The sequence below is a fragment of the Schistocerca piceifrons genome, chromosome 7 (genome assembly GCF_021461385.2).
Source record: "Schistocerca piceifrons isolate TAMUIC-IGC-003096 chromosome 7, iqSchPice1.1, whole genome shotgun sequence".
In the NCBI taxonomy this organism is placed as follows: domain Eukaryota; kingdom Metazoa; phylum Arthropoda; class Insecta; order Orthoptera; family Acrididae; genus Schistocerca; species Schistocerca piceifrons.
In genome coordinates, this window is record NC_060144.1 from 390410418 (window position 1) to 390438380 (window position 27963).

The 27963-nt window shown below is 41.5% G+C and overlaps 1 protein-coding gene across 1 annotated transcript in view; it reads left to right on the forward strand.

Annotated features, from left to right (window-relative positions):
- The window catches only part of LOC124805728 (juvenile hormone esterase-like), a 94545-nt gene that overhangs the window by 47874 nt on the left and 18708 nt on the right, over positions 1-27963 (forward strand). Inside the window, exons 3-4 of the mRNA XM_047266299.1 lie at positions 5280-5541; positions 11377-11562. Coding sequence (XP_047122255.1) covers positions 5280-5541; positions 11377-11562 — 448 coding nt within the window. The remainder of the gene's footprint in view (positions 1-5279; positions 5542-11376; positions 11563-27963) is intronic.

Below are 27963 nucleotides of genomic sequence, written 5' to 3' on the forward strand. Positions count from 1 at the left end.
GTTCACGTGCTACTGTCGTGAGCATCTACGGAAATGGATAGGATAGTGAAATTACCACTAGACACATAGTTGGACGTCCACGACTGTTCATAGGACGTGGGGTTCAGCGGCCTGTCTGCTCTGTAAAGTAGGATGGCTGGTGATTTGTGGGATCTCTGCTGTAAGAGTACAATTCTCGTGCATGCACAAGTGTTTCAGAGCACGCTGCTCATCGTACATCATTGAACATGGAGCTGCGCGGTAGATCCCCCCTACGTGTTCACATGTTGACCCAACCACATCGTCAATTACAATTGCAGTAAGCACAGGACCAAGGGGATTTGACCGTCGATCAATGGAAACTCGTCGGCTCTTCGTGTGAATCACATTTTTGTTACACTACGTTGATGTTCGTCTCCACAAATGCCTTCATCAAGGTGAAGGGTAGATCGAAACGTGCAGCGCGCCACCGCGCCACGGACGCAGGCTGGTAGGACAAGTATTATGCTAAGGGAGACATTCTCCTACGCATGCGTGGGACCTATGGCAGTAATCGAAGACAGACTGACAGCTGCGAACCATCTGCATCACTTCATGCGTCATATCTTCCCCGACGGGGAAGTCATCATTCAGCTGTATAACTGTATGTGTCTCGGAGACAGAAGCGTGCTACAGTGCTATGTGGGGCATTGTAGCGGACTCATCTTGACGTCTCGACGACCGAATTCACCTAATGTAAATCCTATGAAACTATTCTGAGTCGCTATCTAACGCCGTCACCGCGTACATAAATCAGTGGCCCGTTATTTATGCGAAATGTATGACCTGTGCGTAGACATTTAAAGCCGTATACCTCCACAAACCTACCAGCAAATTGTCGGACTCGTGATACGTAGAATCAGTTGTGTATTTCGTTCCAACGACCGACAGACAAGGTATTAGGAAGGCGGTCTTAACTTTTTGGCTTATCAGTGTGCATTCTCCCTCGTAATGTACATAAATTCATGATTCGTGTGAATAACCAAATGGCCGTTTTAATTATGCTTACGTTGAAACTGAAGATTGTTTGCCGTGATTCCGTGGCGCAGTTGAAGTCCCGCCCTACTCGACTGGTGTTGTCAGGGCCGTAACTGCTTCCTCGCTTTGCTCAAAGGGCGCGTGGATCAACGGAGGTGCCGTTGCCAGCGCCAGCCATGTTGGAAGGCGAGCAGCCACGGCGGCCGTGACGGCCTGTGTGGGGCAGCGGACGAGCCGGTACTTGGAGAAAGGCCCTGGTCACTCCATTGGCGGATGCTGGCTCACAACACCCAGGCAGCGCTGTCGAATGCACGAAGCACGTGTCGGACTTTGTCTTGGTGTCTGAGAAGTCTGCTCCTGGAGTGGTCAACATGCACTCTTTGAAACTCTCAACAACTCACTGAATTGATCCTCCAGAAGAAGGAATTAATATGGAATTTTACTGGTTATATGTGGCAATGACTGACATTCACTGTATCAGTACTCGTATACTCCTTTTGCGATGGAAGTTAATTCATACTAGTTGAGTGTATCAGTTTACTGGAGTTTCCTTATTATGTGTAGCAGTTTTGGTAAACATGGTTTGCGTATCAGCTACTAAGGCAAATATTCCCTGTGATTACTGAAATTAGCACTCTAATCATTCTGTTCAGTAATTTTGACGAAAGTTTCTTAATACAGTAAGTCGTAATATAATTACTGTAACACTGAAATGACCTTGGACATGACAACAAATGGACGTTGAAGCACATTAACAATTCACATTATTTTAGCTGAATTAAAACCCCAGGAAAAAAATAAAATAATTTCAAACTACTCAAATAACTGTTGAATCCCTGTTAAAAGACTGCACATCAAGAGACTAGCACACAATAAGAATATGGAAGTATAAGTAAACTACATTTAGTATTTGTTTAGTGTCAAATTCAAATAAAATAAAATATTTACTTCCAAATAAAAGAATCGATTTACTCACGAATTTTTAAACGAATGAACTTTGAAATAACCCTTTGTAAACTGGTCCTGAAGTCCTGGTAGATCTGTGATCATAGTAAGAGTAACTATGAAAGTGAATTTAAAAATTCAGGTAAGTCGCATAAGTAATTATTGTTTGTCACCAGGTCACCTGATGATGGATACGCCCGAAACGTGTCATGAGCAGAGTAAAGGCTTCAGTACTATCTGGATCTGAACTACTTACGCGACATACCAGCATTTTAAAATTCACTTTCATAACTGATATAACTCTGTTAAATTGTGAGATACATATATCATACTTGTTCATGCCAGTAGGAATCTTGGAATCACCAACATTCCCAGGTAATAATGTCAGAGGTCAACAATGTAGTTTAGCACTCACAGTCTACACTGATAGAAAACACTACATATTCTAGGAACATTACTGGTTTCAAGGAGTCATTGGAAATTTACAGTTTAAATTTTTGGTAATTTGTGATAAGATCCTATGGGACCAAACAGCTGGGGTCATCGGTCCCTAAGCTCACGCGCTACTTAAACTAACTTTAACTTACCCTAAAGGCAACACACAAAGCATGCCCGAGGGAGGACTCGAAGCTGCTACGGGGGGATCGTACGAACCGTGACATGGTGTCTAGGCTACCCCGCTCGGTTACAGTTTAAATTAAAGATGAGTCTAAGCGTCAATCTTTCAGTCTCATTATGCTCGCTTAGTCGAGCATCGTAATCTTGTGGCGTGGTTAGTCGTTGGTGACAATGATACAGAACTACTACACATCCGACTTTTGCGACTACTCATTAATATTTTGCAGAGGCGTGTTCGTGAAATTTTCTTCTCTGCCCATTGCAACTCCTGCGTCTTACGCTTGCGAAAAATTGCATGATGTTAAGGTGAGCCTCACAGATGCACGAGACAACAGTACGCCGTTTACCAGCTCGCCCCCCGGTTCAAACCTGCTGATAATGACATGTACAGCGGCCAAATTGCTTCCGTCGGCCAGCACGTACCCCATGCGGGACTCGTCTACTTCAACTGACGCCAGTATGATGTATCTTCGATAAAACGCGATGCGAACACTACATTCCATAAGAGTCGACAAATGCAGAACTTAGCAGGGGCCGTTCCGAATTTACATATTTCATTGTTCTTGTGTTTTAACTTGTGTGTAATGAAGTATGCTGTTTAAGGTAACGGATCATTGGAGATTTACTAGAAACATGTCGCTCTTGATTCGTTTTGTTATGCTTAAATGTTTGTTATTGACAAACTCTTCCAGCACATCGTAACATGGAAGATAACGTCACAAGTTATAGGGAGTTCACTGTAGTGCAGTGTGCAGAGATACGCAGGAAGAAGGTCCACATCATTCTGCACGCTGATACCTTTTTCACCCTAGAGTTTGTAAAGAATTGTGGGACGTTGTTATTAATTTAGGAAATGTACGTTTTGCTGCATTGGATTTATTTACACGCAACAGCGCTCACTCTAAGAGTGTGTTTCTTCAATTTTTTGACTTCAGTCTCTTTAAAAAACGAAAGATTAAAATGCAGGGAGTGAAACGAGCAGCAGTGATGTTCATATTGTTGCTTTCACAAATATTCGGCAGTTTATTTACGAACAGATCGCAATTTCCTAGGGTATAGTAGGCAGTAGCCTAAGAGGACAGCTTAAATTGCTGCGAGTGAAACGAGCAACGGTGAAAATTACACTCTTACTTCTTACAAATAATATCAAGCGGAGATTCTGAAATTTTAAGATTTTAAACGTGACAGCGCTACAGTAATTGTGCTTGCAAGATCTTCAATGGAGTGAAAATAACCGCCAACTAGTTACAAAATATAGCTTTATCAAACCTTGATCATGGTTTTGACAGTTTTAAAACTGTCTTCTTCACAAGGTATTGCATGTAGAATCATATATTATCCATATACGATGTGGAAGTCGTTGGCTCTGTCTGGTAAATGTGTGTGAGACCCGATAATAATCATTTAAAATATTTGTAGCTTTCTACTGTAGGGTTTTGTCTTTAAAATGTTTTAAGACGAAGCTCTACAGTAGGGAGCTACTTCTTTTTAATCGCGTATTTTTAAAATGGTTATTAGCGCGCGACATGCACATGTACTAGAAAGAGCCAACAGCTTCCACATCGGATATAGATAATATGTGATTCTACGTACAGTATCTTCTGGGGAAGACAGTTTTAAAACTGTCGAAACCATAGTCAAGGTTTAATAAACCTATATTTCGCAGCTCGTTGACTGTTATTTCCAGTCCACACTAAAGATCAAGGAAGGAAGTTAGTTTCACCCGAATCACAATGGGACACGCGACCACAAAACTCGATAGTAGTCGACAAATGAACAGTGTCATTTATATTACTTCACAGTAACTTTACAGTTATCTTTGCCCTATCGTGTCCCAGTGATCACAATAGATACACGTCAACATTAGATGCATTATTTTTTTATTAATGTGCGTTTCGTAATAAAATACATGGAAAATGACATATCTGACCAAGTTTATACCTCATAATTGACTCTGTGATCTCTGTACTGGGGCGAGTGGTATTTCCATAGTCGTTTACCTTAAGATGAAGTACACAGGAAACCTATATAATGTGGTGTTATTGTGCAAAAACTATTTAAAGTTTACGAATTGAATCTGTACTTATTATGACACTCGGTCACAACGTGACCATCCTTGGGCCATAGAACACGTATTTTATGGCCAGAAGATGGCCACATTGTGAGCGAAATCGAGTGTCACAATAAAAAGAAGTACAACTGTGTATTCCATTACGCGGTTCCTAATTTTCCTGAAAGTTGTTCATCTCGCTACACAAAACGAATTAAAACGTTTCAGAAGATGGCGAAATGCATGCAGTTTGTTACTGTTTCAAAAATATTGCTGAGAATATGGTTCAAACGGCTCTGAACACTAAGGGACTCAACTTCTGAGGTCATCAGTCCCCTAGAACTTAGAACTACTTAAACCTAACTAACCTAAGGACATCACACACATCCATGCCCGAGGCAGGATTCGAACCTGCGACCGTATGGGTCGCGCGGTTTCAGACTGTAGCGCCTAGAACCGCTCGGCCATCCCGGCCGGTTGCTGAGAATACTTAAGCTACGAGACTGTTATAGATGCCTTTATTTTGTCGCCGAATTGGATCAGTACTGGTACTAATTGGGTCAATCGTTTAAATCTCTTCTATTAAGCCTCCAGGTTGGCGAAATTGGGCTGCATTTTGCCAGCTGGGAAGTGATTTGGTACAAGCGCGGGTGGTGTGGTTTCCCGGCAGGCGCCGCAGCCGGCGGCCAACTGGTCGGGCACCCGCGACGCGATGACGATGAGCGCCGCGTGCCCGCAGAGCGGCCTCGGCTCGGAGGACTGCCTCTACCTGAACGTGTACTTCCCCGTGTCCCACGACTCGCCGCTGCCCGTCATGTTCTACATCTACGGCGGTGCCTTCACCACGGGCAGCGCCACCGGCAAGGCGCCGGACTACTTCATGGACAAGGGCGTCATGCTGGTCACTTTCAACTACCGCGTCGGCTCCATAGGTAAGTTCCGCGAAAATTACGGCTCTTCACTTCTAACGAGTACGGCATAGAAAAATCTGATCAATTCCTTAACATTTTCATAGTTCCTGAAAAACATAGCACCAATTTGAACGACGTACTCGTGTCATGCTCACTGCAACTCGACTTTACAAAGAGATGGTAGATTGGTTGTGCTAAAACAACATGTTTAACGTGCAAACGATTGTGAAGCAAACTGCAGACGGTACTTTACATTTAACCACTTGTCAGCAGTTCTACCTGCTACATCCACATGTGGAGCGTGAGAAGAATGATTGCTTAAACGCCTCTATGTGCACGATAATTTATCGAATCTTGCGATCACTACGAGAGTGGTACATAGAGGGTTGTAGTATATTTTAGGGTTCTCATTTAATTTGATGGAGACTTCATCGAAGATACTACAGTTTTAAACATGGCTGTTTCTCAGCACCCGTATAGTAGTCCCAACACAGGATTATACAGCCAACCGGTTGCAAATAACTATTTGGTACACGGATATAGGTTTCGACACCTGATATGGATGTCTTCATCAGAATGAAATATTGAGAAACCGTAAAATTACATTGCGAGAAAGCAGTGGTCACAATTTAGAGCAGCTGTGCTCAAGTCAAAAATAAAATAAACCATATTATTTTTGACTTGAGTATAGCTGCTCTAAATTGTGACCATTGTTTCCTCGCAAAGTAATTTTACGGTTTCCTAAAACTTCACTCTGATGAAGGCACCCTTAAATAGTTGTCGAAACCTAGGTCCATGTAACAAACAGTTAGTTACAACCGGCAGCCTGTGTTATCCTATGTTGAAACATTCGTACTAAGTAGGACAATATTTCATACGGAGGTGACTGGCGGCTCGTAACAATTCATTTGGAAATATCTTGCAAACGATTGGTTTGGTTGGTTGGTTCGTTGATTTGGAAAAGGGCACCAAACAGCGACGTCATCAGTCCGATCGGATTAGGGAAGGATGGAGAAGGAAGTCAGCCGTGTCCTTTCAAAGGAACCATCTCGCTATTTGCCTGAAGTGATCTAATGAAATCACGGGGGACCTAAATCATGATAGCCGGACGGTTGATCTGCGGACCCAAGTGTACCGAAACGTTTTTGATTCTAATACCATATATTTCCTCCCTTGCGAGTTTTCGCGAAGATGACTTGCTCATCCAACATGGATCTCAGTATTTGAATCAATTATACGAAGCGAGTACAGAAATGGCGAGTTTTTGAATTTACGTATACAATATTTCTCATTCACAACAAAAGCAAACTGCATTTCGTGTTTCTAATTTTTCCCGATTGGAAATAAATTTTGATTTGATTCAGATACACAGATGAAACTCAGCAGCACTGCCGAAACAGCAAGAAACTGTAGAAAAATACAGATATGTTACGTGAATTTAAATGGACTGCCTTTCCTCCCTCTCCCCTACCTCTAGGTGTTTCTATCCCAAAGTCTCTAATTACCTCGACACTTACATGATGTTGCACCCTGATGTTGTAACCAAGGAGTTTGGTACTTAGCGTAGTGATCAACCACTACGTATCTTCCCAATACCGGCCAAATACAGCTGATTCTTCTAGCATTAGGAGTAGGCAACACGGTTATCTCCCTAAGGCTCGTCACCATACAGATGTTTCCTAGCGACAGGCTATGGAAGAAAGCCTGTCTTCGTTCCACTGGAATGATGTGCAGGTATAAAGGTCTGTGCATGAGGCGTTCTACGCAGAGAGAGAAAAAGAATGCTTTGCAACGTCGCCAGTGTGCAGTCCGTCTGTTCCTCCACGCTACACACCACAACCGTAGCCTACGTTAGCAACTTGAAAAACAGTGGTAATTGTCACATTAGGCCCAACTTTTTGCTCCTAACGTTCTCTCGAACAATTTATATTCTCGAAGAATTATTGCTGTAGCATTTAACTTCATCGTGTTTCCTTTATGTCATCCACAACGAATCAATGACTAAATATCCTCATACCTAAGCGAAAATGAATATCAAAGGAAAATGTTCAACGCGCTCCGGAAGCTCCCGCTACAGTCGGATGCAGGAGAGTAGCGCCACTGTCAAGAATAATTACTCGTTTCTCGCGTATTGAAATTGCTTGCAGTTCTCACACATGGAGTATGTATGCTGAAAGTTGTTCATTAAAATGTTGGCTTTCAAATTATTCAGTCCTCCGGGAATTCTAATCGCAAGTACGAAGGAAAGATGTTCTGCAACAGGTGATCGATTGTTTAAGATATCACAGCCTTTGACTAGTCGAGTAAAGGCTACCACACCGATGCAGAGAAGTGAGGAAACTCTTCGTGCATTCAAGTCCGCCATTTCCAGGAACGAATATGAATACTGGCTTATGGTTTATATGATATGAGAGACACTGAAAGGAAATCAAAGAACAAAATGAAAGGATGTTCACTACACTTTCTAGTGAGTAATCAAGTCTGTCTTAAATGATTCTCGTTCCTTAGTTTTCTGTATCAGGTCTCCATCAAAAGACAGAAAGTTGTAAATATCTATTCAGGAACGTAGGATTCGTTTCTTACATGTACGAGTGAGAAGTTTTCGTTTGAAGATAGTTGCATGAAACTTATGAAGTAGAAGATAATGACATTATCATTCATTTTTTCACTCTCGGTTGTTATTTAATATTTCCTGGCACATAATCTCCGCCTGTCTTTCGCGATTATTATCCAGTTCTTCATTTATTTTTGTATGGCATAATTTTATTCGTCTTACCTTCCACAGTTCTCTATCGTATTTTTCATTCAACTAACTTGGACCTGAATAATTGAAATCTCCAATATCACTTGAACTAGCCACTCCATTTTACACATTTTTCTAACAATACTGATACAAACTCCTTATGAATGTTATTTACATCTGTTAAGTCATCGTGTGTGCAACGTTTTATCACATATTTGGCATCATTCACTAAACTCAAATACAGCGCTGTCCTGCAAATGCCAGCTTCAATACGGTAGCGTACACTAACGCCAGTGAGCAATCTCCTTATTTTTAGTACTTCCATGGTAAAGGCATGTCTGCCAGTAAGTATTTCCTGGCAGTAAGTAAGGGACAATCACACACCTGTCCGAACCCCATCGTACGTTTGTGCGCACCGTTGAATGAGGAACAAATCATCGTGTTCCTGACTCTGCTTCCGGGCGACTTTCCATAGGCTACCCTGGTTCTGATGGGGTTCTTGGTTGTTGCTTCCACGTCTTTTGCTAAGAACTGATACGGTATCTCGATGATTTACTTTTTGATGGCTATTCTCACGCAACGAGCTGAAAGAATTATAGTGAAAGGGCGACATGCATTTTGCACATTGGCGTTAGATTAGCCTGCAGTACTCTGAGGTGACAAAGGTCATGGGGTAGCGACTGTACACATATACATGGCAATAGTACCGCGTACACAAGGTGTAAAAGGGCAGTTAATTGACGGAGCTGTCATTTGTACTCAGGTGATTCGTGTGAAAAGGTTTTCGACGTGATGACCATCCCACGACGCAAATTAACGGACTTTGAGCGCGGAGTGGTAGTTGGAGTTAGACGCATGGGACACTCCATTTCGAAATTCAATATTCCGAGATCCACAGCTCAAGACTGTGCCGACAGTACCAAATTTCGGGCATTCCCTCTCACCACGGACAACGCAGTGGCCGACAGCCTTAGAGCAGCGGCGTTTCCATAGAGTTGCCAGTGCTAACGCCACTGCCAACAGACAAGCAACAATGCGTGAAATAACCGCAGATATGAATGTCGGACGTATGATGAACGTATTCGTTAGGTTAGTGAGACGAAATCTGGTTTTAGTGGGGTACGACAGCAGACGATCAACCCGAGTGCCTCTGCTGACAGCACTACATCGCCTGGAGCGCATCTCCTCGGCTGGTGACCAGACGACTGGAAAACCGTGGCCTGGTCAGATGAGTCCCGATTTCAGTTCGTTTGAGCTGATGGTAGGGCTCTATTGTGGCACAGACCACACGAAGCCATGGATCTAATTTGTCAATAGAAGCCGGTGGTGGCTCCATAATGGTGTGAACTGTGTCCTCTGGTCCAACTGAACCGATCATTGACTGGAAATGCTCATATTAGGCTACTTGGAGGCCGTTTGCAGCCATTCGTGGTCTTTATGTTATGGGTGACAATACTCTCTGTCATTGGGCCACAATTGTTCGCGATTGGTTTGAAGAACATTCCGGACAATTCGAGCGAATGATTTGGTGACCCACATCGCCCGACACGAATCCCTTCGAACATTTATGGTACATAATAGGGAGGTCAGTTCGTGCACAAAATCCTGCAGCGGCAACACTTCCGCAATTGTAAACTGCTATAGATGCAACATGGCTTAATATTTCTGCAGAGGACTTCAACGACATGTTAAGTTCATGACATTTCGGGTTGCTGCAGTACGCCAGGCTAAAAGAGGTTCGACACGATGTTGTCACCTCACTGTCTTTTCATGTGTTTAAAGGTTCTTTTGCTTCTATTCAAACGTGACTTAGATTGTTCAGTGAGTACGTTAGCTTTACATGTATGTGGTACAAAAACAAATTTTCATTAGTTCATCTTTACGGTAGGCATATTGACTGTATCACATTATCGTTTATTTAAATGTGCTCAGGATTTCCTGATGCATCTGGAATTTTTCTTAAATGATTCAAATGGCTCTGAGCACTATGGGAGTTAACATCTATGGCCATCAGTCCCCTAGAACTTAGAACTACGTAAACCTAACTAACCTAAGGACATCACACAACACCCAGTCATGGGATTATTCTTAGTTCTTTTCTTGTTTATATGGCGGTTCAAAAATGGTTCAAATGGCTCTGAGCACTATGGGACTTAACTGCTGTGCTCATCAGTCCCCTAGAACTTAGAACTACTTAAACCTAACTAACCTAAGGACATCACAAACACCCATGCCCGAGGCAGGATTCGAACCTGCGATCGCAGCGGTCGCGCGGTTCCAGAGTGTAGCGCCTAGAACCGCTCGGCCACTCCGGCCGGCTTATATGGCGGTCTTGCATGTCGCGTGATCATGTTCAGACAGTTATCTTTCCTGTGTTGCTGGGTGTAGACTGACTCTCAATACCCATAAGGTTGCCTGAAGAGTCCATGAGTTATTTTCATACTCGTATCACCTATGAAATTCATGTCCAAATATGTGAGAACCTACGTGTCTTACTATTCATTTCTCTATCTGCACTTACTTGAAAGCCTCATCTTCAATAAGAATTCTGCCTTCAGCAGTAACGTTGTTCAGTGGGAAGCTAAACTGCAGTCAGCATAAACTTTTCAAAATTTCAGTGAGCAGAAACTTTTCTTCCATTGATTGCATGCTTTACAGCTCGGAAGATAAATGGTGGTGCGCAGATTCGTAGACCGTTTGCTGCTTATCAGATTGTGTTTCGATGTGGTTGTTATACATTTCAGGTTTTGTGTGGAAAGGTGTTAGGCTATCAGATGGAACCACGCACGCTCATTAAACATGATCTACGTATACGATTAATCAATTACACGTTCTCTGGATCAGATTATGAAATTGCTAGAAGTGACTGTTTCACTCAAGTATTCATTTGTGCCCCGCATTTGTTACTTTTACTCAAAGAAAACACTCGATACTCTTGAATATGTTCATGAAATTTGGTCAGATTGTGTTATAAATTATTTGTTTGGTTGAAGTTTTATGTAAAGAGGGGAACATATTCAGGACATTTTTCGGATGACACGCTTTCTTCGAGTGATTACAAAAAAGAGTAGGTGACTTACAATGATAATAGCACCTTTGCTTATGACCTCTAGGATTCCTGAGCCTGCAGAACGACGACATCCCTGGCAATGCGGGCCTCAAGGACCAAGTCATGGCCCTGCAATGGGTGCAACGCAACATTGCTGCCTTCGGCGGCGACCCTGACAAGGTCACTGTTTTTGGGGAGAGCGCAGGTGGAGCCTCCACGTCACACATGCTCCTCTCGCCGGCTGCCAAAGGTAAGTGCATCTCCTCATCCGCATATACGTTCAAGACAGTTGTTGGAGTTCTGTTGTATGTGGCTAATTGACAGCTGCAAAACTCAGTTCCTACCTGTGTTCTCTATGTAAGCGTCACCCCTTGACAACATACCAGTTTTTCTTGTAGTGCTTCAGCTCATTTTAACCATACCGCCCGAAACGATATATAGAAAGTTGCAAGAATCGCTATACCATGTCTGGCTTGTAAGCCTATTACCATTCTCAACTGAATATTTAAAATGCGAATCTAATTGCAAATTACTCCAAATAATGAGTATGTTGCAACGTTTTAGAAATATTTGAGAACAAGAAGTAGTACATATTTTTATTTACCGTAGCTTTTGTATCGCTGGCCCTTACAGAAGTTCATTGTATGCAGATGATTTGGAGTTTCTATTATTGTCCCAATCTGATCTCGATTTTAGGATGTTGCAAGTGTACCTGATGATTTTTTCCTTATACATTATTTCCTTCAGTTTCCCCAAATACATTGTTTATTTGTTTTCAATTAAAACTGTGTGCCCGACCGAGACTTGAACTCGGGACCTTTGCCCTTCGCGGGCAAGCGCTCTACCATCTTTTTTTTTTTTTTTAATCTCATTTTGTTATTTATTGTTCGTTCCATTTGTTCGGGGCGAACGTCCCATGACACCCTTTCAAGTTCGTCGTTGATCTATTTACTCAGTTTTGTTATTACAGAGGGCTTCTAACCCTCTGACCGAACACGCTGAGCTATCGTGCCGGCAACCATCTGAGCTGCCGAAGCACGACTCACGCCCGCTCCTCACAGCTTTACTTCTGCCAGTATCTCGTCTCCTACCTTCCAAACTTTACAGAAGCACTCCTGCGAACCTTGCAGAACTAGCACTCCTGAAAGAAAGGATACCGTGGAGACATGGCTTAGCAACAGCCCGGGGGATGTTTCCAGAGTCAAATTTTCTCTCTGCAGCGGAGTGTGCGCTGATATGAAACTTCATTCATTCTGGAAACATCCCCCAGGCTGTGGCTAAGCCATGTCTCCGCAGTATCCTTCTGAGCTTCTGTAAAGTTTGGAAGGTAGGAGACGAGATACTGGCAGAAGTAAAGCTGTGAGGACCCGGCGTGAGTCGTGCTTCGGTAGCTCAGATGGTAGAGCACTTTCCCGCGAAAGGCAAAGGTCCCGAGTTCGAGTCTCGGTCGGGCACACAGTTTTAATCTGCCAGAAAGTTTCATATCTGTATGTGATTATACGATTCATAGATCCACATCGATGGTTTAGAAAAAAAAATTCCTTTTAAACAATTGAGCTATAATTCGAATTTTAGTATGTTGGTAACATGTTTTCAGATGTGCAAGCATTAATTTTGTTGAAACGAAGTAGCCTTTTCAGAATTTCAAAAATGGCAAATGGATCTGAGCACTATGGGACTCAACTTCTGAGGTCATTAGTCCCCTAGAACTTGGAACTAGTTACACCTAACTAACCTAAGGACATCACACACATCCATGCCCGAGGCAGGACTCGAACCTGCGACCGTAGCGGTCTCGCGGTTCCAGACTGCAGCGCCTAGAACCGCACGGCCACTTCGGACGGCAGAATTTCATAATTTCTATAAACTGATGATTATATCCAGAAATTATTATACAGCTTATTTGAATGTGGCAGAAACACATTCACAAGCGTTATTTTGTAAAAAAAATAAATAAAATAAAATGCCTTCCAGAAGGAAGATAAAATAATGTGACTGAATCCCATTTCGCATATAAAGGTCAATGGAAGTGATTACCGCCACCTCACGACAACAAATGAAAACCCAAACCCCACGGAACGAAATTCCATTGCGCAGACACATTATAGTCCTCATAAAATTCGTCCGAATGTGCTGATCGGACAACTGTGAGTCTAACCGCTCCTAGAATAGCTTAATGTGCCGTGGAATGCATTTAAATTTTTGTATACACCACAAAACTCTGCTAAAATCTTTATGCTATGTCCATATAAATAATATAGATTTCAGCATGCATGAAACTACTTTTTTTATCAAAGCTATAGAACACAACCTGAACAAATACGCATTTTATTAGCTGCGATTTAATGTAAGCTTAATGCAACCCTCAAGGGTCTCAGATTATATAGAGGAACAAGATGAATTAACTTATCAAACTGCAGGGGGAGCACTCAATTTAGTTTCTCGCACAAATTCGAAACAGCTTTTCCTAACATAGGGGAAGTTTTATATGTAGAACCGCAATGCTGAAAATAATAAAACGGGTTCCTGGGAAACGGTGGTCAACAAAGATATCCACAGGAATCTAACAATTTGCGTTGTATAAAACGAATCCCACAGATTCACGTTCGTGTCAGCAGCTTCACACATCATATACACATGCATTCCTTTATAAAAATTATGATATTGAAATAATACCTCTTTGTCCTTTGTCAAATATCTGTTTCGCTATACAGTACCGTCCTCTGTTCATATCCTAGCACGTGACCCTAACTTCTTAAGTACATGTGTCAAATACCCACGAGGAGCGTTCCTTCAAAACTCGATAAACGCAAGACATACAGTTTTTCATAAAATGAGTTTTCTATTTTCACAAAGCTACAGAAGTTCGAGTATTTGAATTTTTACCTAGATCTTACTGACATTAATAAAGTGCTGTAATGAAATATACTAGAATTTAATTTTATAGCAGTGTATTAACAAGTGAATTTTTTGTCAAAGTGCTTATAATTATTGCTGGCATCACTTATGTTGCCTTCTTTAATTCTGTGTATTTTTTTCCGCAGGTAGTCTTTTTATGCACTGTGGTGTTATTATGCAGCTGCGTTCATATTTTTGCATACATTAGCATACATAACATGTTCTTAAAATTTAGAGTTTTTGCTTTTATTGAAAGTACAAGCAAGAATAACAGAAACAGTAGCATAATACTATAGTAGAAATGATATCTATGTTGTCTCCAACGAGGTGTAAAAAACGATTCTTTCCTTTTTTTGCTCCTTAGTGTAGATCATGATGCACAAATTGTATAACCATACTTGTCTACCATAGAAATCGTCACTGACTGATAGTTTTGGGATGGGGTGGTTTCGCTGTATGTCAACACAAATCTTAATGACAGATTATCTTCCTTCATTATATCATAAAACCACTTTACACCACTTGTATATAATCTGTGTTCAGTTAGTGGTCCAGTCTTCTTCTCCAGACTTGTTTCTGCTGTTATTCCCATTAAACCAATCTTAAAAGTGGAAGAGGTATCGGTACGAGGTGTCCCGAATGATATATTGAAATGTTTGTAAAATATATGCATATATTTTGGTAAGGAGCATTGTTTCGGTCTTGAAAGTCTCCTCTCTTCACAGAATCTTTTGAACGTTCTATTGAATATGAAATCTGCAGTTAAATAACTTCTCGTAGACTTCAATTCCATGGTGGCTCTCTCTGCATTTATATATTTTTTATATCATTCTTAATGGGAAAGTTGTGAAACTTCTTATGATCCTTTTATGTTGTGTTGCCTCCTATCCTTTCAAAAAAATGTTCAAATGTGTGTGAATTCCTAAGGGAACAAACTGATGAGGTCATCGGTCCCTAGACTTAAACACAAACTAACTTATGCTAAGAACAACATACATACCCATGCCCGAAGGAGGACTCGAACCTCCGGTTGGAGGGACAGCGCAATCCGTGACATGGCGCCTCAAACCGCGCGGCGACTTTGTGCAGCCCTCTCCTTTCCTTTGAAAATCTTCCTCCTTCATGAAACCTGCTTACTAGACAGGATAAACTGTCCTTTGACATGTCAGACACTAGTTGGAAAGCGGCAGCACAAACAGGCACTACTTCACCACTCTTCTTTTTTAATGGTATACTTCACTCTCACTGTTTTCTTCCTTTTTGCATTCTATGTGTCCACTACCCTGCGCTGAGGCGAAGAAATATTAAGAAATTTTAACACAAACTTATCTTGATCCATTTTAGCTAATGATTTCCCGTGATGATGAAAGTTGGAAATAACTTCATAGCAGAGTTCAGTTGCTTTACATTCTTTCATTCCCTCAGCTTTTGGAGCCGAAATCTCAAATACATGATTCAATTTAATGATTGGTTACTTTTTACGCTTTTTGTGTTTTGTTTTAGGTCGCTGTAAGCTCTTTTTGAATCAGGATTTTCTCCCAGCATAGCGTACTTTGATCTGTACTCTGTTTGCAGAATCACAAAAAACATCAACCATTTTGGCTTAAAAATATATAAATGCAGAGAGTAGCCAGCATACTGTCTTATTGTTAACTGATTGCTGCGGAAAGACAGCCAAGACACTAGAGAGTAATTATACTGCATGTATCTGCTTTAGCTATAAATGTAAGAATGCATACATGGTGTTTTGCTTAAACCTTATGAATTGGAGGGTTCACACACACAGCAGTTTTTGATTTTTGCTAAAAATTGGTTCAGAGGTTGATTATATCACAAAAACGCTTCTGAATTATGAAACAGTTTATCGCAAGGGTATGTATAGATAATATATTCACTATGTAGTTGAAAAGTACAGGCCATTTGAGCTGTTACGTTCCATTTTAACATTCAAATACGTTAATACTTTAAACTACGCTTATTTCACCACTGATTTCACAATAATGTTCATAACAATAACAAGTAAGCACGATAAAAAATTATCTTTAAGCTGAGTTACTCTGCTCGGTACTTCAATTAGCAACACTCAGAACAGAGGAACAGCAATATGAATCGTGGACGGAATCGAAAAAACAATATTTAACCCATTTTTATTGATCGTATTTGTGACTTGGTTGAAGTTGCACAGGTCTATCGAAGGCTACATTGGCTTGCAGAGCATGGTCACAACGTCACCAGATGCGTAGTGTTGATGCAGCAGCGATTGCCATCTTAGCTCTGTAATTACAATTTCATTGTTATCATACTAGTAATAACGGCTCCTACCATCGTACTGGATCCAGTGATAAGATACGCCTAGAAATTGATCCATCTCAACGTTTGGTAGCCACCATTGCATCCCAGCACAAGAATTCCCTCGCATGTCCGTACCGCAAGTGAGCAGCGACAAGCATGCCACACAACCCGAGCACAAGGACAGTCATCATTTAATCTTGTTATTATTTGGGGTATGGGTTTCAAAGCATGAATCTCATACCGGTAGGAGAATGATTGTTACCATTACAATATGCAACTTTTGTATCTATGTGAAACATGATGTTCCAGGATATCTGATGATGGCAATGTCCGAAACGCGTAAGATTGAAATGATAAGGTCATCTTGCATCTAGTCCTTTACTAATGACTTTTTCATCAGTGACCTATTCATCATACTATCGGTCTGCACATACTAACGTCATTGCAAATGTAATAACTACATGTCTTGTGTTGTTGTTGTGGTGGTGGTGTGGCCTTCAGTCAGAAGAAAGCTTTGATGCATCTCTTCACGCAACTCTATTTTGTTCAAGCCTCTTTCTCTCTGAATGACTGCTGCAATCTAAATCTTTCTCAGTCTGCTTACTGCATTCATTTATTCGTCACTCTCTACAATTTTTACGCGTCACACTTCCTTCCTGTACTAAATTGGTGATCCCTAGATGTCTCAAAATGTGTCTTATCAGCCGATCCCTTCTTCTATTTAGGTTGAGCCACAAAATTCTTTTCTCTCCAGTTGTATCAAGTTCCTCTTGATTAGCTATGCGATGTACCGACCTTGTCTTCAGCATTCTTCTGTAGCACACCATTTAAAAGTTTCTATTCTCGTCGTGTATAAAGTGTTAATTACGCACGTTTCACTTCCACACACGGCTATACTCCAAATGCTTTCAGAAATAGAGTTAAATCTGTACTTGATGTTAAGATATTTCTTTTCTTCAGAAAATCTTTCCTTGCCATTTAAAGTCTACATTTTACATCCTCTCTACTTCGGGTGTCATCAGTTATGCTGCTGCCCAAATAACAAAACTCTTCTACTTCTTTAAGTGCCTCGTTTCCTACTCTAATTCCCTCAGCATCATCTGATTTAGCTCTCCTTCTTTGAAGACACTGTCCATTCCAGTCAGCTACTCTTCCGAGTCCTTTGCGGTCTGTGACAGATTAAAATATCGTCGACAAACCTCAGAGTTTGTATTTCTTCCCCCTATGCTTTAATTCAGACTCCAAATTTTTCTTTTGTTTCCTTTCTGCTTGCCTCGTGTACGAACTGAATAATATTGACGATAGGCTACAACCCTGTCTCACACTCTTCTGAACCACTACTTGCCTTTCGTGGCTCTTGCCGCTTATAACAGCCGTCTGGTTACTGTGCGAGCTGTAAATAGCCATTCGCTCTCTGCTTATCACTCACAACAAATGGCACACAGCGAACACGGCGAGGCATAGGAGTCGCAGTCGGCTTAAGCAGCATGTGGGCCAGGAATTCCCTAGCTTTACTCAAAGTTGGCTGAAACAACTGTTTATGAGACTGCAAAACGAATAATGGGCGACACTTAATCAAAGTGATCAACAACAAGAAAATCTAATGCAGTAGAAGCGTCAAATCCAAAAACATTCAGTCCCGAGGAAGAATAATGTTACTTATGGCTCCACATCCTTATATTTTGCCGCCTTAATCGGTTGAGTCCTGAACATAATTCGTTGGCGACTAGCCTATAGGAAACGATTGTTTTGTAACTGTTTGTAACGGACGGCTAACCAGTTCATAATGCATAGCCAAACTCATCAACGAAGACGAAGCCGCAGTTCCAAGATGAAACGGTGCTGAGCGTCCAAAAATAGACAATTGTAGCACAGGCTAATGATCCGTTTGCCAGATATGCGAGATTGGCGCGGAAAAACAAACTTTATTTAAATGGGCACACATACTCCATTTATGTTGGGTATGGCAACCGGGGCAAGCCCTACAATCTAAGGAACTACTCGACGCCAAGGGAGGGTGGCTGTTCCCGCCTACCGTACCTCCACAGGAAATGCTCAGTTTCCGTGAGGGCTGGTCGAACGGCTGGGAAAACTGATTCGTGGTATCACTGATTAAGCTGTTTAACAGGACGGCGGCGAGAAGGCTTTTAAACAACGAAAGTAGACGCGTGCACGTCGGACCCCAGGGAAGGGGCCTTTCTGTGTCGTCTGACGACTTACTAAGGAAAGAATCACAATGTGCTTCCGCAATAAAAGATTCCTGGCCCGCCGCAGACTGCTTGTACGACCGTTAAAACTGTACCACATTAGATAGAGTCGAGGCAGACGACTCTAAGTCCTTCTCTCGAAACAACTTACCTGGAACTAATCTAATAATTACGTCGTGGATAATGGTATCCGTGTTAAAATACTCCATAGTACAATCAAACTTACGCTCTAAGACTGCCCTAAAACTCCGCTATCCATTCAACGTACGACTCGTTAACCCGTTTTTTTCAGTGATTTAACTTAAGTAGCACTGCCACAACATACTATTTACACTCAAGGGGCGCAGTCAACACCGTAGACAACTCTCGGAATTTTTAATGAAGCGCGGACGAAACTTTTGCAACAAAGTATACAGAAATGAGCTGGAAGAAAGGCGGAGTGTACTCATATCTACAGAATTACAAACTTTCTTTACTTTGGAGTAGACAATAAAACGTTTCAGGTAGTTGTTCCATGCTCCGTGCCTACATGGAAAGGTCCAAAAGCAGAGGGGGACGGAGGGTGCTGGAGTCGGTGCGTGGCGCCTTTTGCCGCAGTTGCTGTCGAGGCGACACTTGCACAAGCTCAGCATGCTGTTGCTGTAGTTGATGCTGCTGCTGTATCTGCAGCTGCTGCTGCTGCCATAATTTCAGAAACTGGTCGACCATGATGATGCGCTTGAGATAGGCTGGTCGCCCCTTTAGCGGCCCGGCCCAGCGTATAAAGTATGATTTCGCAATCTAGGAGGAAAGCGCCACACTGTATCAACAGCGAGAGTTCTAAGAGATCTTGGTTCTTGCTAAACCAAGCAAAACTGTACTTAAGCCAGAAACGTCAACAGAGCACTTCATATTTGAAAAGAGGGTAAAACGAGAAAGAGACTATACAAGCAAAGGTCTAAGTGTCTATATGTGGCAGAATATCAGCATGTCAGGCTTCTAAGCTAGCAAACGTGCAAGAGTCGTAAAATGGCGGCCGCCTTGACATCGCTGTTCGGAAACCAGAGGGTTTTTCCAACAAACACGACGCTGGCATGTCCTGTCAGCCGCCGCCATAACCAGTTTCCTAACTTCCAGCACGTTTGTTTCCGCAAAATTAGGTGCCATGGCATTATCAGCAGGAGCAGATGCCAAATTTGAATACTATTTTTAAAGTTTACTGTGACTGAATTTTGTCATTATCTTTGTATATTATAACTGCTACTGTCTGTGAGCGTGCGAGTTTGTGTTTGTTACTCCTTCACGCTGAGGTGGATGGACGGATTTGGATGAACTTTGGAATGGAGGTAGCTTATAGCGCAAATTAAACTTGGGCTGCTGTTATGTATACCTACCTGTCAAAGGGGATGTGGGAGTTGGGGTGAAAAAAGGTTGTAGCCCACGACGCGTGAACACTCGTAGTTTATTCATCCAGTACTTGAGAACGGGAGCACTTACTGACTTGCAACAAAAAACTTTACACGTAAACCTTTTCTCGCTGACAGCTGCCACAAAACGATGAAAGGATAAAAGCTTATCACCTAACATTTTCGCTTTTCATGCAGTAAAACTGCGCATTTGACATGACATATTAATTTATTACTCCTTTACTATTAATCGTATTCGCGACACAGTTTTTTCACTATTCACATATACCACTGAATTTACCAGCAAAATTATATCATTGTACAACACATAATACAGGCAATATGACGTCATGCCGCATCTCGTGTGGCGTATAAATTTATTACTTCCTTGCTACTAACTCTATTCGCAACAGATTTCGCAGACAGTATCCAGGTGAATATATTTACAAAGAATTATGGCTGTACGACACATAATTCAGGTGACACGACGTCATAAACATCGAGCAGCGTGAAAATGAAACTGCAGGAAGAAATTTGCTGGAGTTACAGGTCAAATATGTGTACAAATACGTTGGAAAGCGGGCAAAGCTACTGGTAAACAGTTCATCCTGAGCCCCTGGTACTCATATTAGCTTTTTTTCTTTTTTTTTCTTTTGAGACGTCGGACTGGTTTGATACGGGCCCTCACGATTTCCTCTCCTGTGCCAACCTCTTCATCTCAGAGCAGCACTTGCAACCTAAGTCCTCAATCATTTGCTGGATGTAATCCATTCTGTCTTCCTCTACAGTTTTTGCCCTCTAAAACTCTCTCTAGTAGCACGGAAGTCACTCCCTGATATCTTAACACATCTCCTATCATCCTGTCCCTTCTCCCCGTCAATGTTCTCTATATTCTTCTTCGATTCTGCGCAAAACCTCGTCATTCCTTATCATATCAGTCCACCTAATTTTCATCATTCCTCTGTAGCACCAAATCTCAAATGCTTTAATTTTATTCTGTTCCTGTTTTCCCACAGTCCGTGTTTCACTGCCATACATTGCTACGAGGTACATTCTCAGAAATTTCCACCTCAGATTATGCCCTATGTTTGACACTAGCAGACTTCTCTTGGTCAGGAATTCCCTTTTTGCCAGTTCTAGTCTGCTTTTGATGTTCTTGCCCCGTCCATGATTGGTTGTTTTGCTGTCTAGGTAGTAGAATTCCTTAACTTCATGTACTTCGTGACCATTAATCCTGATGTTAAATTTCTCACTGTTCTCATCACAGATACCTATCACTAATTTCGTCTTTCTTCAATTTACTCTCAATCCGTATTGTGTACTCATTAGATCATTCCATTCAGAAGATCATGTATTTCTTTCACTTTCACTCAGGATAGTAATGTAACCATCGAATCGTATCATTGGTGTCCTTTCACCTTGAATTTTAATTCCACTCCTGGATCTTTCTTTCATTTCCATAATTGCTTCTTCGATGTACACATTGAACAGTAAGGGTGAAAGACTACATCCCTGTCTTACACCTTATTTAATCCTAGCACTTCATTCTTGGTCGTCCACTCTTATTATTCCCTCTTGGCTTTTGTACATATTGTATATTACCAACCTCTCCCTATAGCTTACCCCTCTTTTTCCCACAATTACGAACATCTTGCATCATATTACATTGTCGAGCGCCTTTTCCAGGTCGACAAATCCTATGAACGTGTCTTGATTTTTCTTTAGTCTTACTGCCATTGTCGACTGCAACGTCAGAATTGCCCCTCTGGTGCTTTTATCTTTCCTAAAGCCAAACTGATCATATGTCACACATCCTCAATTTTCTTTTCTGTTCACCTGTATATTATTCTTGTTCTCAACTTGGATGCGTGATCTGTTAAGCTGATTGTGCGATAATTCTCACAATTGTCAGCTCTTACAGTCTTCAGAATTGTGTCGATGATATTTTTCCAAAAGTTAGATGGTGTGTTGCTAGTCTTCTAGTGGGGTGGGGTGATGACAAGGAGAGAGAAGGGAAGGAGGAGCTGGACGAAGAAGGGGAAGGAGGAGATGGACACAGAAAGGGGTGAGGAGGAGATAGATATTGAGAGGAGGGAGGAGGAGATAGACAGTGAGAAGATGGAGGAGATGGACAGAGAGACGACAGAGGAGGAATTGGACAAAGAGAGGGAGGAGGAGGATATCGACAATGTGTCAGGGTGAAGGAGGTGGACAGAGAGGGGAAGGAGACGAAGGACAGAGGGGGGGGGGGGAAGGAGGAAATGGATGGGGGAAGGATGACACGGACTAAAAGAAGATTGGAGTACATACATACTGGGGAATTTTTTAATGAATAACTGTTTAACTGCAGTATGGGGTGTACCTAGTAATTAGGTATTTACTTCTGATTAACAACTTAGAGTCAGATATTTTTATACTTAACTTTTCAATAATACATAGCTATTGCGACTGTAAAAAATTTTGTTTCCAGATAGGTACAGTCAATAATACAACAGTAACTGTCCTCCCAGCGGAATTACAGTAAAAATGATGATAGTATCTCAGTTACAAAACACTTCATACTTTACAAGAAACAAATAGAATACGTTTGATGCTATTATCTTCTTGTGACTGGTGTAGAGATTTAGAGTCTTAATGCACATGTTAGAATTTGGAACATTGCACTTAAATTGCCGAGGTCGCTAACTCACGCTTGTGCAGTGGCACTCTACCTGGCAGTAAGCCGATTCGAGAACTGCTGGTCGAAAAAACTTTCACTGTCAGTATATGGCCAGGAAGGGAAGGAGAATTGGAGGCGTAAGTTTCATGAACATCAGACTTTGCATCAGTGTCCTGGTTTAAATATCAAACCTCTCCACAGTGTCTCATGAAGTGAGAGCATGTGACTCTGTTGATAGTGATGCGTCCATAGGATGGGGACGTTAAGCTTGGCGGCGTCCTTGATGCTATTCACAAGGAGAAGGCTATGCGCCGGACCAGGTTTTACCCTTTCTCTTCTCTCATCATTATCGTCATCATCACACAACACAAACATTACACTCCATACGCACACACCCACCCACCCACCCTACACCCTACACACACACACACACACACACACACACACACACACATTACGTGCATGTAGTATTACATATATTGTAATGCAACATATTGGAAATAGATAAACAAAAAATGCATTACTCCAAAGTATTTATTCTGCGTATATGAGCAGAAGATATTCAGAACTAAATTTTTACTCAGCAGCTCTAGCAGGTTTGTGTGCTCGACTGAAACTCGCACTTGGGATCTTTGACTCTCAGGAGCAAGTGCTCTACAGACTGAGCTACCAACTAAGGTACGAATACGACGTACTGGTGGAAGTAAACCTGTGAGGCCTTGTAGAAAGCCATGCTTGGGTAACTCAGTTGGTAGAGCACTCGCCCGCGACAGGCAAAGGCCTCGATCTCTAGTCTCTCTGCGGCACACAGTTTTGATTTGCCAGGAGATTTCAAGCAGAAAATAGGTAACTGCACCTCATTCAGAGGTCTGTTTAAGGCTCTTTGAGTTCTTGCACCCAGTTCCCAGTGCATTTACTCTTTACGTTATGTAATGTTCATAATTAAAATTAATTTCAGGTGGACGGTGATTAGTGAACTCACAATACAAGACGAAAATTATATTCATGTGCGGTTCGCCTCTAGTAGTGTTCAGAATGTCATTATGATCTTTGGTGAAAGTGTTTTCATCATATTTTCATCTAATCTGTCTTGATGCAAAATTAAGTTGAGAGTAAAGAGCATATACTATTAGTCGTTTCTTCTAAAAATTGTATGCTTACCTAGATTTAAAAAAAATTGAAATTGAAAAATTTGCGAGGTCCTAGCAAACTGAAAATCTGGATCGTCCACGAAACATATGGATGGCTCAAATGGATATGGCTGCAAGGACAAATTCAGTGTCTGAGTCTTGTCATGGCACATCTCCAGTGAATTCCTTTATACTCACATGGCCGGCCGCGGTGGTCTAGCGGTTCTAGGCGCTCGGTCCGGAACCGCGCGACTGCTACGGTAGCAGGTTCGAATCCTGCCTCGGGCATGGATGTGTGTGATGTCCTTAGGTTAGTTAGGTTTAAGTAGTTTTCAGTTCTAGGGGACTGATGACCATAGATGTTGAGTCCCATAGTGCTCAGAGCCATTTGAACCATATACTCACATGCTAAAGATCTTGTTCTTAATCGCATTAAATAATACTTGGTCTCCCTGTTATCAGCTCAAATGTGCAACTATCAGTCGTATCCGAAGCTGTCAGTCATTTATTGACACATGGAATTGCAAATAAAACCATTGTACACATAGTCTGGCTCATCATTAGCAGTCACATTAACCGTCTAAGCATACCAAGAGGCGACCCTCAAACATTCATTGTCACTTACGCTTCCACAAATCATTTCTGAATACTTCTACCTGTAAACGAATTTTTGTCACTAAATGTTCAGTACATAGGACCTTCATTGATTTAGTTCCCATTAGACCATTCACTTCTTTTCCTTCTTTCGTTTCATTCGACTTTGGAGTACGTTAGATCAACCACTTTTTAGTGTTCTGTGCCTTTTGGCACAGTATTGTATCTTTCATTCTGATATTGCTTTCCTTTCTTCTTCAGAGATTGGATCGTTCCTATGAGTTGGAACTTCTCCTTACTGTCTTTTTTATATAAGAGAGTATGTTCTGTGTGATTTGGAGTGTTTTTTTATCTCCTTTGTTTCCTTAAACTTTTTCCAGTTGTTTGGTAAACGTTTTTATTTCTGATGTAGATTAGTTTATTATGATGGAATTAAGGGGATAAGATTTTTCTTTGTGTCTTCCTTGGTTTGACCTCCAACCTTTCAACTGGCCCATGATTGGTGATGGATAGTGTTTCGGCTGCATGCAGGGCTTCCTGTTGGTTACCGTGTTTAAATGTCTTATTTTTGCACTAAAAAAAAGAAAGAATGTCGTGTGACTAGGGCCTCCTGTCGGGTAGGCCGTTCGCCGGGTACAAGTCTTTCGATTTCACGGCACTTCGGCGACTTTCGCATCGATGGGAATGAAATGATGATGATTAGGACAACACAACACCCAGTCCCTGAGCGGAGAAAATCTCCGACTCAGCCGGGAATCCAACCCGGGCCTTTAGGATTGACTTCTGTCGCGCTGACCACTCAGCTACCGGAGGCGGATATTTTTGCACTGAATGAGAGGGACTTGTTGTTATACGTGTTTTTAGTGAGCAGAAAGGGCAGTTCAACTTTTTCTTGTAGATCCCATTTCTTTTTCCTCCAGCTGACCCATCCTTAAAGATGTTCAAATTCTTTAGTGATTTGTGTTATTCTTTTACCCATATTAAAATGTTACGGTTCGTTTTTGTGTTTTCCATTATTTTGGTGGTTTTGAATAAGAGTTCGAGACGTTTCTGCTTTTTTTTTCTTATTTGTGGGCCTGTTTTTTGGCTTCTTCTCAGGTGTCGACTAGTAGGCCATGTTGTTGTTGTGGTCTTCAGTCCTGAGACTGGTTTGATGCAGCTCTCCATGCTACTCTATCCTGTGGAAACTTCTTCATCTCCCAGTACCTACTGCAACCTACATCCTTTTGAATCTACTTAGTGTATTCATCTCTTGGTCTCCCTCTACGAATTTCACCCTCTACGCTGCCCTCTAATACTAAATTGGCCATCCTTGATGAATCAGAACATGTACTACCAACCGATCCCATCTTCTAGTCAAGTTGTGCCACAAACTTCTCTTCTCCCCAATTCTATTCAACACCTCCTCATTAGTTATGTGATCCACCCACTTAATCTTCTGCATTCTTCTATAGCACCACATTTCGAAAACTTCTATTATCTTCTCGTCCAAACTATTTATCATCCATGTTTCACTTCCATACATGGTTACACTCCACACAAATACCTTAAGAAATGACTTCCTGACACTTAAATCTATATTCGATGTTAACAAATTACTCTTCTTCAGAAACGCTTTACTTGCCATCTCCAGTCTACATTTGATATCCTCTCTACTTCGACCATCATCAGTTATTTTGCTCCCCAAATAGCAAAACTCCTTTACCACTTTAAGTGTCTCATTTCCTAATCTAATTCCCTCAGCATCACCCGACTTAATTCGACTACATTCCATTATCCTCGTTTTGCTTTTGTTGATGTTCATCTTATATCCTCCTTTCAAGACACTATCCATTCCATTCAACTGCTCTTCTAAGTCTTTTGCTGTCTCTGACAGAATTACAATGTAATCGGCAAACCTCGAAGTTTTTATTACTTCTCCATGGATTTTAAAACCTACTCCGAATTTTTATTTTGTTTAATCATACAGTTCTCTTTTGTTTCCTTCACTGCTTGCTCAATATAAGGAATGAATTACATCGGGGAAAGGCTAAAATCCTGTCTCACTCCCTTCCCAACCACTGCTTCCATTTCATGTCACTCGACTCTTATAACTGCCATCTGGTTTCTGTACAAATTGTAAATAGCCTTTCGCTCTCTGTATTTTACCCCTGCCACCTTCAGAATTTGAAAGAGAGTATTCCAGTCAACATTGTCAAACGCTTTCTCTAAGTCTACAAATGCTAGAAACGTAGGTTTTCCTTTCCTTAATGTAGCTTCTAAGATACGTCGTAGGGTCAGTATTGCCTCATGTGTTCCAGTATTTCTACGGAATCCAAACTTATCTTCCCCGAGGTCGGCTTCTACTAGTTTTTCCATTCCTCTGTAAAGAATTCGTGTTAGTATTTTGCAGCTGTGGCTTATTAAACTGATTGTTCGGCAATTTTCACATCTGTCAACACCTGCTTTCTTTGGGATTGGAATTATTATATTCTTCTTGAAGTCTGAGGGTACTTCGCCTGTCTCATACATCTTGCTCAGCAGATAGTAGAGTTTTGTCAGGACTGGCTCTCCCAAGGCCGTCAGTAGTTCTAATGGAATGTTGTCTATTCCCAGGGTCTTGTTTCGACTCAGATCTTTCTGTGCTCTGTCAAACTCTTCACGCAGTATCATATCTCCCATTTCATCTTCATCTACATCCTCTTCCATTTCCATAATATTGTCCTCAAGTACATCGCCCTTGTATAGACCCTCTATATACTCCTTCCACCTTTCTCCTTTCCCTTCTTTGCTTAGGACTGGGTTTCCATCTGAGCTCTTGATATTCATACAAGTGGATCTCTTTTCTCCCAAGGTCTCTTTAATTTTCCAGTAGGCAGTATCTATCTTACCCCTAGTGAGATAAGCCTCTACATCCTTACATTTGTCCTCTAGCCATCCCTGCTTAGCCATTTTACACTTCCTGTCGATCTGATTTTTGAGACGTTTGCATTCATTTTTGCCTGCTTCATTTACTGCATTTTTTATATTTTCTCCTTTCGTCAATTAAATTCAATATTTCTTCGGTTACCCAAGGAGTTCTACTAGCCCTTGTCTTTTTATCTACTTGATCCTCTGCTGCCTTCACCATTTCATCACTCAGAGCTAACCATTCCTCTTCTACTGTATTTCTTTCCCCCATTCCTCTCAATTGTTCCCTTATGGTCTCCCTGAAACTCTCTACAACCTCTGGTTCTTTCAGTTTATCCAGGTCCCATCTCCTTAAATTCCCACCTTCTTGCAGTTTCTTCAGTTCTAATCTACAGTTCATAAGCAATAGATTGTGGTCAGAGTTTACATCTGCCCCTGGAAATGTCTTACAATTTAAAACCTGGTTCCTAAATCTCTGTCTTACCACTACATAATCTATCTGAAACCTGTCAGTATCTCCAGGATTCTTCCATGTATACAGCTTTCTTTTATGATTCTTGAACCAAGTGATAGCTATGATTAACTTATGCTCTGTGC